Below are 11,656 nucleotides of genomic sequence, written 5' to 3'. Positions count from 1 at the left end.
AGGAGGAGGGGATTATAATTTACTCTTTATGGGGCAATAATTGGGGGCCAGGTGGGTGTAGAATTCACTGCATACTTGAAAAAGTGCGTTTTTTTCTCCTCAAGTTCCTGCCGGTACAGGTTTAATTAAAAGCTCTAGAACTTAATTTAAAATAACGACTGGAAACTACTTATGGGTTGGATTGAATATTAGAGAATATAGCCAATTTTGCACATGGGTCTTGCAAAGGAAAGGAAAGCCGGAACAACAGTAAGTTGCAGAAGTCAGAGGAGGGGAAAGGAAGTCCTTTCCCACTTCAGATTTCCCGTGACCAGAACGCGGCGCTTAAACACAAGGGTAGGGCCCCATTTCTCACCCACCGGGGGACGGCTGGACGCCAGATGCCCTTGGCTGAGGCACAGCGCAGACCAAAGGGCACCTGCTCTGCGGCGGCCCTAGAGGCTAAAATAAGGGGACACTGGGATCCCACAAATTTTGTCCCTGGATTTCTCCTTGCCCTGCGTTCCACAGGGAATCCTTAAGAAAATACCGCCAGTGGGGCTCCAGAATTTGAATTTACTAGTGGCATCTGAGTTCAAATGCGGGGTGGGGGTGGGGGAGGAACTAATCCGAAAGCACAGCAATCACGTGTATTTTGTAGCTGCCACTTTTAACTTTTCCATCTTATATTTGAATTGGCTAGTGGAGACCAGTTGACAGTGGAGTCTCTCTTGCAGTAGATGTCGTGGCCTTCACTTATTTAAGGAGATAATAAAGTGGAATTTCCTATTAACAATAAGGGGTAATGACTTTGCTTTTCAAATAAAACGTTGATGTCTGCCAAATAAAAGAGGTACGGATCCTTTGGAAAGTGAGGGATCTCAATTACTGTCATGCCGGCCGCCTTTTGAACACAACATATGCTCTTAATTTTTAAAACTTTTTGCCTTTAGTAAGAAATCCTAAATCAGCGTCATTAAAGCCAATTTCTTTCCCTCCCTTTTTTCTTCCTCTCTGCCTCTCCTTTCAACAGTGGTCTGAAAGTTCAGTTATTCTCCATCGTGAGTAAAAAATTCTGGAAATCAGCTAATGTGCCAACACTGGGAACATATCCAGGCCCATGATGCGAAAATGGAATATGTGCTGTTGAATTATTATTTTTGTCCTTTAGGTTTACGTGTACGCCCTTGTATTATGTAAATTTCTGAGAAGCTGTGAATCACAGCGTTAGGCAGAGGAGGGTTTTTATTCCCCTCCACATGCCGCAGGAACGGACCCCATTCAGTCGTTGAATGATTCACAGCCTCATTCCTTCTTCCGGCTTTTTACCCACGCGCAGCTCCCCTGCCCACCCTCGACCTCGCCGCTGGCAGGGGCGCCGGGCCACCACCCCAGCCCGGGAGCCGCGGCGGGCTGCGTTCGTGACACCAGCCGGCCAGCCCCTCGAGGTCACCGCGGGCCACTAGAAGCTGTTCCTCTATTGCCAGCGTCAACACCGACGAGAGGCGCTTAACGCTTCGCAGTGTTTCCAGTAGCCTCTTCCTCTGTGAAACTAATGGGAAACTGCGAGGGCAGACCTACTGTTAGTGAACCAAAGAATTAACTGAACTTAAAGAGGAGACGTTGGGAAGGAAAAAAAAAGACTTCCAAATTAAGTCAACCTAAGAAGGCAATAATTTAACTTAATATTGTAAAAGTTGGTAAGATTCTTTAATGACGGATCAAGCCTATTCTTGGGATTTTCTTGGCCTGGATGTTACAGCTCACCTCTTGAAACCTGTAGAACGCCTGTAGGATCTGATCTGAGAGAGGCCTAAGGGAGGGATGGAGGGGGGATGGGAGAAGAGCGTCCATCCTCACCAAAAAGAGGGGGCCGGCCAGGGGCTGAGCGTGTCCTCCCCTTCAGGACTGCGGCAGCCAGCTGGAGGTGGCCGCGGGGGTATTGTGCTCTGTGGACAGCCATCCCATTGCCTCTTTTAAAAGGGAAGAAGGACTTGACAGGGAGAGCTCAGGAACCGGAATGAAAGGACAAATTGGAGGGTGGGACCAAGAGGGGAAAGTAAAAGGAAACTGTCTTAAGCAGGAGGATCTAGTTAGAAAATTCTCTCCCTTTCCCCGGACCGTCTGAAGACACCGACTAATTCTAAACACAATCCCGACGGTTTGAAGGGAGGATCGGTGGAGGTGTGGGGGTGAGGGGCACAAAAATACCTTACATGACAATGGGCATGAGAGGTTTTTTGAGAACTCTGAGGTGCCCTCCTCCCCCCGTTTAAAATTGGCTTAAGAAAGAGTTTTCCGGGGAAACTCAAAATGACAGGCAAAACTAATAAAAAGATGTCCTAGTGCCTTCTTGGGCGTGCCACAGGGTCAGGCCTGTTCTCTTTCACCTGACATCTAGATTGAATGACCCTTCAGTTACACCCTGAGTGGTCAAAGCAAGTAGTCTATTAGCGAATGTTCTGTTCAAAAACTTTTCAAACAGGAGTCCTCCGCCATCTGTTACTCGGTCTTTAAACCCGATCCCGCACCCCCTCCCGAAACTCTTAGGAGACTCCCGCCCTTCTCCCAGCTTTAGGGGGATGGAGCCGCTACAGGACCCGCGGGGGTGCAGGGGCGAGAGGGAGGAGAGCGATCGCGCCTCACACGGACCACGGGGCCCGCAGGGGCGGTGGCGGCCCAGAGGTCAGAGTGACCGGCTGGCGACCGCGCGGCACTGGCGGACCCGGCACCAAGAGGCCTGGCCCGCGGAGCTGGTCCAGACGCGCTCGGCGCGGCGGGCGGGCGAGCAGGTCAGGCAGGCGGCGGGCTGCAAAAGTGGCGCCTCGCTCCCACCCCTTCCAAAACGCTCTGGCCACCGCCCCCGGCCCTTCCGAGGCGGGCTCCCAGAGCCTGGGCGCCCCCGGCCTTGCCAACGTCATTTTAACTATTTGGGACTCGTGCGCAAGAACCAATAAGTGGAGAGCCCGACCGGGGAGAGTTGTCAGCTTTTCTGTTCCACTTCGGGCTTCTGTTAAATGGCTCTTCTGGGCAACCGAACCGTGAGTGAGGCGGGGTCCTCGGATCCTGCGCCAGCAGCGGGGACGCAGTTCCCCTGGGCGGCGGGGCCTGGGCGCGCGAGGCGGCCGCGGTGATGGAGGCCCCGGCGGGGCGGCCGAGGATGGCGGGGCGGAGCGGGACGCTCCCGGGTGGGAGCGACCGATGGCCGGGGTCCAGGAGGTAGCTGAATCTATAAACGGTTCTCAGAGATTTCTGGCTCAAGGATTTTGATTTCCCTCTCTTGTTTCTCCATTTCTCTAACCTCATTCTTTGCTCTGTGTTATTTGTATTACCGACTTTTATTTCATGAAAAATAAGGAAGAAAGTTTAAAAGTAACATCAAAACCGCCCTAACCCTCGTGGGTAGCATCAAGGAAGGAGTCAGACTGTCTGTTGAATGTAGTTTTTATTTTAACCACAAAATGACTTTGAACAACGATCTGGGGACGGCTGCAAAACGCTGATCAGCCAATTGCATAACCAGCTATCAGCGTAGGGCAAGAGAGCATATTTTGGCTGTCGTCTTCTAATTGTTCACCTCCCAGGTTTCAACAACATCGTTGTAAATCGCAAGCAAAACTTTGCTGGGTTCTGTTGCTTGACTTCTAGGCAGCTCCTCGAATAATTTGGAGAAATTGGGTTGCTTGTTTATAAACTTCTTTTTCCATCAAGTCCAGCCCTGAGTTGGAGCCTGGTAGTCTGAAGGGATCACACCTCACAGGCCTGTGGGAACGGGTGAGAAAAATCCCAGCATTAGTGGGGGAGCAGAAACAAATCCAGGGCAGGTGATCCGTTGTCTGTAATGCCTGCCAGCTCATTAACAGCTCTCACCTTTAGGGCTCTTCATTTACTTTTACGAACGGATTTACTATGTAAATGCTGTTTTGAGAAGAAGAATTTCACTAGGTTTAAATGAAATCCTAATGTAAAAGAAATAGTAGCAGACATAAAAGAAATAGTAATGCTGACATAAAAGAAATAGTTTGTCTAGAGTCAAACCTGTCTCCCACCTCTCCTCTCCCAAAATAAAGGAGGGCTCTGTGAGTTGACTGACTCCTCCTGTACTCCTAACCTGTGATACTGCCCTTCACATGCTAGCTAGACAAAATTAGCAAGAATTCTTTATTTGCTACCAAACTAACTAAAAGCACACTAGTAGTTTTAAAGCTGAACTTGTCGCCCAGGTGTCTATTAATGTGCTGGAAAGTTAGCTCCCACCATGTATTCATTAACTAATCTGAGATACTCAACAAGACTCTTTCCTTGAACCTGTCGACCCCTTCCTATTTGTGTCCTATTCCATCACGCTGCCTCCAAGAACACAACACAAGAAATAACAAAAGACCAGTCAGAGATAAAGACTGAGCAAAACTGTAGAAGAATTTAGGAATGTTTTTCCTCCTCTAGAAAGAAGATACTTTGCCTTGGTGCTATTCACTAAACAGAAAAAAAAGTGTGGATGAATTTGAATGCCTAGAGAGAAGGAGTTGTCAGAATAATAATCTCCCCCTCATTTAGTTTGTAGTAGCTAATAAAAAGCAAAGAGAAAGCAGTCTTTTGTTTTTGATGAGGAGGCAGAGGTTGTGGATGTTGGAAAGGCCTGAAAACATGACCAGGGACAAATTAATGCACTTGGCAGAAGGTTGGATAAAGTATCATATTTCCCAATCCATTTTTTATTTTTAAAAGATTCAACAGTATTTTGTGACTTATTAAGTATGAAGAGATGAAAGATTATGGATTATTTGGTAATTAATGGCTCTATGATATTGTCTTTTATTTCAGATTGCAGAAACCTTGACAAGTCACATTTGCCTTTGACTAGGATGTAAATAAAACATCTGTGAAAATTATGCAAGTTCTTGAGTAATATCAAGAATACAGTTTAGAAAGCATTAAAATCAAAATTAGATTTCCTAGAAAAGAGAAAACTTTATTTTAGAGGAGTGGAACTTCTTCCTTACTTTCTCAGAAGGTCTTAACTTAGAGTTTGTTATCTCCTCTGTTCATATCAAGGACTGTTCTGCTTCCCTCAGGACATCTCATGCAGGATAAACCAGACACTTAAAACGTGCCTTCCACAAGGATTTTAAGCAGGTAGGTAGGGCAGATAAATACTGCCTTTCATGGTCGGGAAGAGGAGGGACAATGAAGCATCAGCTCTGACGAATAAAGGGGGAATTATAGGATTTTCCAAGAAAATCCAAAGAAACTATAACTGAGTTTCGATTTTGCCGTTAACAAAACAAACAATGCTCCCTTGAGTTCTTTTAATAAACAATTAAGACCTGGATTTATAAAGCATCTCTTCACATCTTTAGGATTAGGAAGCTCAGTTCTATGTTTTAAAGGAAAGGCATAATTGCTAATTTGCGACATCTGCGTTACTCAAATGACACTATACTTTCAAACGCTTGTCAAAAAGGCAAATCCCGAAAAGACCATTGAAAAGCAAATTGTTGAAATATTAGCCATACGAAACACGTATGCCCTAAGCCAATAATTTTCCTTTTTAGTTCAGTGTCCGCCGAAGGAGAAATTTACAGAGGTCAAATCAAGACTCTGATACCGTTAAGGAGGAGGCGGTGGGGGAGGGGGAGCAGGGAAGAGGGAGGGACACGCGACGAACGTAAAACAAACTGGTGGCATTCAGTCAAGAAGGCAGGTAACGCTCCGGAAGCGGGTGAGTTGCACAAGTCAGCTGGGCGCTCCAAAGCTTTCCAGAGCCGGGTAGTTTCATGCTTCCTTGTTTTTCCTTTAAACCTGGCCCTGTGTCGCAGGAGTGCAGCAGGAGGGGGATTTTTCGAAGTTGGGAAGTGGCAGGTAGGAAAGGAAACCTGATCCGCCCCGAAAGGGAGCAATTAAAGTCTTAACCGCGACCCATCTGTCGTGGGACGCCCCCACCCCTTTCCCCTAGCAAAGCCGTCCCGCGCTCTTTGTCCGAGCAGGGGAGAAGAGAAGACGGGCTGTGCGGCGCCAGCAGCAAAAGGAAAGAAAATTTCCAGCCTGGGCGCACCCTGCGTGACTTCGCCCGGGCCAAGAACTGCTTCGAAGTGCGTCGGCGTTGTGGATGTCCCGGACTCGGCCCTGGTGCTCCGCGCTCGCCTCATTCTGCACCTCTCTACCGCTGCATCTGCCCTCCCAGTCCGAAGCTACCTGAGACTTGAAACGATGCACTTCCAAGCATAGTTGCTAAGGCCGGTCGCATCCAGACCTTTCCCCTCCCTGGCTCTTTGGCTGCCTTCAACTTCAACAAGAGGCCTCCTCCTCTATTTCCTCAGCAATTAAGTTTCCCCACCACCCGTCCAGCTGCTATGCCTCGCTGTAGGGCACAAGGCACGTTCCCAGACCCGGCTCTCTCGGTTTCCACCCATTTCGGCTCGCCGGGCGGGGTCGGGGCATACAACCACGAAAAGCCAGAGTGAGTGGCCCCTGGCGTGTGCTGGGCAATGGGGTAGGGAGGAGGGAATATTTTGAGGTCAATTTCCTCCGTTTGGGGTCCAACTTCGCATTTGGGATGGAAGTGGTCAGGGGCTCAACAATCCCAGGGTTTCTAGTCCGCTTGCATCCAGCTTTCCACGACCGATCCTTTCCAGAGCTCTTGCAGGAAGAGGACGCCCACACCCGTTTGGCCCGATGTCTGGCACCCGCCACCACCCGTTCTACAAGCATCCGCTCAGGGTAACTCACCAGGTAGATGGTAAACTGGGCTGTTTCGGGAGGCCATTCACAGGGGCGTGCAGGCTGCAAGGCCCTGAGCTGGCACCTCTGCGCTTTTCCTCTTCGTCCCGGCGCGGGCTCGTGACCGCCGAGTCCTCCTTGCGCAGCTGCCGGTGCACGCCCGGCCCTGGCACACCTGGTCACAGGGCTAAGCTCCGCGCGATCTCAGGCTTGCAAAGGGGAGCGACAAGGAGGGTGCTCGCCGCTGCTCCGGGCGCGCTCCGGGCGGCGCCCTCTTAGGTGGCGAGAACCCGCGCAGCCGGGGTCGCAGCCTCTGGTGTCTTCCGGAAACACTCCTTACGCTCTACGGCTCCTCCCGGGGAGTTTTGGCCGAGGCTTGGATGGGGGGCGTTGCAGAGGCAAGGTTTCCGCTCTCTTTCTGGGAGGCGGAAGCGTTGCTGTGGCCAAGACTCGCGCCCCGCAGGTCGCAGTGCTCGCCGCTCCGCGGTGCACACACACCCTGGCTGCAGCCTGCGCTAATTTGAGGAGGCGTGCGGACACCAGCAGTAGGGAGGTTGAGGGAGGGAATCAATAGTTTCCCTTTTCCGCTCGATAATTTCTATTTAAATTGCTCCAAGAGAGCTCTATCAGAGTACTTAGAAGAAATTCACTTTCCCAGCTTTCAGTGGAAAGGCATAAGAGTGCGCGTGGGTGTTTGTGTCGGGGGTAGGGTCTGGCCCTCGTCCAGGTTTCTTTTGGTGTGATACCAGCTTATTCCTTGCAACTCCTCCTCAACTTTGTGGCTAGAGTGTGTCTTTCGCAAGCTTATGTCTCAGCATCACGTTTACAAACCACAAACACATAACAAGCCTCCCAAGGCCTTGAATTCTCAGGGGTGTTTTGGGAGGCCAGTTACCTGCTGGCGTCTTCCAAATGGTCCAGACTCGGTTCTGGCGGCGGAGACTCCGGGATGCCGGAAGCGCTCAGCCCTGGGCCCTAGAGGAAGAAAGAGGGCTGTAGAGGAGCCCCGACCCGGGCCCAGACCCAGCCGGGCGGAACCATGCAAGAAAAATTAGGATTTCGCAGCCGGAGGCTTCCCGGCCGCGGCTTTGTGGAGCTTGGCATTTGATAAATATAGCCTGGCGTTTGCCCCTGAATTAGACTCCGTTTCCTTATTTAGCCCTTGCACAATGATTTTAGATGATGTCACTTAGAGCTAAACGAGAAAATTGATCTCAGATTTGCTTGGCCTCTAAACCCTGGTTAAGCAGATTGAGAATTAAAAAGACAGAGGAAAAAGCAAAGGGGGGGGGGGGCGCGGAGGGTAGCGAAGTGCGCGCCTGAGAGTGTGTGCGCGGAGGGGAGGGCGCGCGGAGTTGCGGAGAGCGCCCCCGCCTCTTCTGGGCGGGGGAACCTCACTCACCAATGAAAAGTAGTCACTGACTGCAAAGAAAAAAAAAGTTTTCCTGTTGACTGTTGGAAGCGAATTGAGCAATTATCTAGTTTACCTTCTCCTCTTGGAAGTTAACGATTGGCGAGATCTTGGCTGCGTTATTGACACAACACTTTCTATTGATAGAAATAAGTAGTGATTGTCCCCGAGTCATTGGTGCGCCAAGAACTCTGCGATGGGCTGGCAGGAGTCCATTGGGCTGAGCAGGGAGGTTCGGCTGGTGATGCTGGGGAGGAGGAGGAGGAGGCTGCTGGTGGTGATGGTGCCCGTCCCCCTCTCCGCAGGTCTGTGACAAGCAGGGAACAAGGCAACGACGGTGCAGCCCGGCCCCGGCTGACGGACGCTGGCGACTCAGACATGGACAGTAGCTGCCACAACGGGACTGCCAAAATGTTAGCGACTGCTCCGGCCCGGGGCAACATGATGAGCACCTCCAAACCCTTGGCTTTCTCCATCGAACGAATCATGGCGCGCACCCCCGAGCCCAGGGCCCTGCCCGTCCCCCACTTCTTGCAGGGAGCCGTGCCCAAGGGGGATCCCAAGCACTCTCTGCATCTTAACTCGTCGATCCCCTGCATGATCCCCTTCGTACCTGTGGCTTACGACACGAGTCCCAAGGCAGGAATGACGGGCTCGGAGCCGCGGAAGGCGAATCTGGAGGCTCCGGCGGCGCCAGCAGCGGCTCCCGCAGCGCCCGCGTTCAGCTGCAGCGACCTGCTCAACTGCGCGCTGAGTCTCAAGGGTGACCTGGCCCGCGACGCGCTGCCGCTGCAGCAGTACAAGCTGGTAAGGCCGCGCGTGGTCAACCATTCTTCCTTTCATGCCATGGGAGCCCTGTGCTACCTGAATCGAGGGGACAACCCGTGCCACCCGGCGGCCGGCGTTAACATCCACCCGGTGGCCTCCTACTTTCTCAGTTCCCCTTTGCACCCGCAGCCAAAAACGTATTTAGCAGAAAGGAATAAACTGGTGGTCCCAGCGGTGGAGAAGTACCCCGCGGGAGTAGCTTTCAAAGACTTGTCTCAGGCTCAGCTGCAGCATTATATGAAAGAAAGCGCCCAGCTTCTGTCGGAAAAAATCGCGTTCAAAACCTCTGACTTCAGCCGAGGCTCTCCTAATGCCAAGCCCAAAGTTTTCACTTGCGAAGTGTGTGGAAAGGCAAGTACCATGTAGAAGGGAGGTCTCCCTTCCTTCCTTTTTAATTTAATTTAACTTTCGTTTGTGACTATTTGTACACACTGGTTATGAGGTTGTCTCCTCCCTCCCCTCTCTCTGCCGGGTTTGATTTCGAAGTGCTTGTTGCGCTAACCGGTATGTGTCTTAACTTTAAGGTCTTCAACGCGCATTATAACTTAACCCGTCACATGCCGGTGCACACGGGAGCCAGACCCTTCGTTTGCAAAGTGTGTGGAAAGGGTTTCCGGCAGGCCAGCACCCTGTGCAGGCACAAGATCATTCACACCCAGGTGAGTTCGACTGTCTCAGTTTCACCTGGTTTACTTCGGAACGGTTTGTAGAAAAATGGCCGATAAACACTTAGTCTTTAGCATAAGGTGTGTTTAAAATTTGCTGGCTGGACAGGGGGAAATGCCATGTATGGTTTGCCTTTGTTCTGCTTAAAAGCGTGAGAGAGAGAATTAGTGTGTTTTTGACTTTGCAGGACTCCACTTAATAACAAAATACCTTAACTTCTCTGCTTTTTCTCCCTTCCGCTTAGGAAAAACCTCACAAATGTAACCAGTGTGGCAAAGCATTTAATAGAAGTTCCACGTTAAACACGCATACCCGCATTCACGCAGGCTACAAACCGTTTGTGTGTGAATTCTGTGGCAAAGGATTTCATCAAAAAGGTATCGAACCTGGGAGATGCTGTCTTTCACGGTGGTCTTACCGAAAGCCCTAATCGTTTCGGGATATTTTAGAAAATGATTTTTTAAACGCAGCTAGTTACTGGCGCCTATGTTGCCATTCTAACCTCCTACCTCCACGTCTGATTAATACTAGAGAAAGACGTGGTTCATGTTCCGAGGGGGTCTTTCTTTTCAACCGCGTGTTCTCTTTTTATGTAATTAAATGTGGAGGGAGCGGCTCCATTGTTGCTGTTAAAAAGCAAACTTGGGGAGAGACGTGCAGGCGCAGAGCGCAGCCCTGCACCGGCTGTCCGAGCTGCGGCAGCTGTTTCTATTGCTTCGTTGTCCTTCGACCCGTCCGCTCCTCCCTTTTCAAGCTCTCTTTTCCTATCCACGTCCCTGTCATTTGTCTGTTTCAGGCAATTACAAAAACCACAAGTTGACCCACAGCGGGGAGAAGCAGTTCAAGTGCAATATCTGCAACAAGGCTTTCCACCAGGTTTACAACCTCACCTTCCACATGCACACCCACAACGACAAGAAGCCCTTCACCTGCCCCACGTGCGGCAAGGGCTTCTGCAGGAACTTTGACCTCAAGAAGCACGTCCGCAAGCTGCACGACAGCAGCCTGGGGCTGGCGCGCACACCTGCTGGGGAGCCGGGAGCCGACCCGCCGCCCCCTCTACAGCAGCCAGCGCCCGCGACGCTGCCTCCTCTGCCGCCGCCGCTGCCGCCCCCTGGGCCCCTGCAGACCGGGCTCCACCCGGGCCACCAGTGATCAAGGCCAAAGTCCCCTCCCAGCCCCAGCCAGGGTCCCCACTACTGAGGCAGCGGCAGAATAGAGCTGGACCTCCGGATCCAAGCTCCTCTGCAAACCCAGGGCATGTTGAGCCCCATGAGTTAGCGACCAGACGCCTCTGCATTCCCCGGCATTTCGCCTCTTGCATGCACCTGCTAAATGGTTTTGTGTATTATATTCTATATAGGCACTAACGATTATGAGAAAATTTGGGGGTTTTGTTTGTTTTCTGACTTTTTTCTTAATTTGGAAAAACTTTTTATCGCGGGTGGAGAGATGGTGTTTGTTTTGTTTTGTTTTTTAAAACAAATTCTGCTGTATTTATTGAGATCCTACCCGGGAATGCTGCACCATTTTAATTTTATTATTGTATATATTTCCATTGTGTTGACTCTGCCGTCTCAAGATGCCTGCCAATTGTTGATGATCATTTCCTCTTTCCCTGAGGTAACAAAACACTGTGTGTATGTTATATATACACGCATAGATATGTGTGTCTATAAAGGCACATTCCACATTTGTGAGCACACGTATGCACACATACACGTTAGATAAGGGTGGTTCATTATGAATGAATTTGAATTTTGGTTTTGATTCTTGCACGTGAAAATTGATTCATCGACTGTTGGAAATAAATACTTGGAACATGCTTATTTAATCAACAAACTTCAGGGCTCTGTTCATGTTATTCAGTTAGAGATCACTGATTCTGACTCCCTCATCCTTCCTCCATTTTAAAAAGTTCAATCCTGGGTTAGTATCACCCAAAGTTTGAACCGAAAAATTCACCAAGGGCGAATAATAGTCTCTCCAAATAGTTACAACTTTGGTAAAGTAATGAAATTTGATGAAGCTCAGAGACAGAAGATGTGGAGT

The 11,656-nt window shown here is 50.3% G+C and overlaps 1 protein-coding gene and 1 long non-coding RNA gene across 21 annotated transcripts; one reads left to right on the top strand and one right to left on the bottom strand.

Annotated features, from left to right (window-relative positions):
- Positions 1 to 3,407: 3,407 nt before the first annotated feature.
- On the bottom strand, positions 3,408 to 6,836 carry LOC103547305 (uncharacterized). Its single transcript, XR_543917.2, has 2 exons — positions 6,709 to 6,836; positions 3,408 to 3,741 (listed from the first exon to the last, which is right to left on the bottom strand). It is a non-coding gene; the product is annotated as an uncharacterized lncRNA (long non-coding RNA).
- FEZF1 (FEZ family zinc finger 1) lies at positions 5,628 to 11,446 on the top strand. Of its 20 annotated transcripts, none has more exons than XM_070616427.1 (9): positions 5,650 to 5,701; positions 5,799 to 5,841; positions 5,967 to 6,354; positions 6,615 to 6,711; positions 8,416 to 8,917; positions 9,068 to 9,289; positions 9,463 to 9,597; positions 9,849 to 9,981; positions 10,401 to 11,446. In XM_070616427.1, exons 5-9 carry the CDS (start codon positions 8,489 to 8,491, stop codon positions 10,757 to 10,759), a joined length of 1,278 nt encoding a protein of 425 aa, XP_070472528.1. In that variant the 5' UTR covers positions 5,650 to 5,701; positions 5,799 to 5,841; positions 5,967 to 6,354; positions 6,615 to 6,711; positions 8,416 to 8,488; the 3' UTR covers positions 10,760 to 11,446. The 20 variants fall into 20 exon arrangements, with proteins under 20 accessions (XP_070472526.1, XP_070472520.1, XP_070472525.1 ...); XM_070616415.1 differs by having other exon boundaries at positions 5,674 to 5,701; positions 6,615 to 6,699; XM_070616425.1 differs by lacking the exon at positions 5,799 to 5,841 and having other exon boundaries at positions 5,628 to 5,701.
- The last annotated feature ends 210 nt before the right edge of the window (positions 11,447 to 11,656 follow it).

Source organism: Equus przewalskii, chromosome 4, assembly GCF_037783145.1.
Source record: "Equus przewalskii isolate Varuska chromosome 4, EquPr2, whole genome shotgun sequence".
Lineage (NCBI taxonomy): Eukaryota > Metazoa > Chordata > Mammalia > Perissodactyla > Equidae > Equus > Equus przewalskii.
This window is presented reverse-complemented; position numbering and strand designations above follow the sequence as displayed.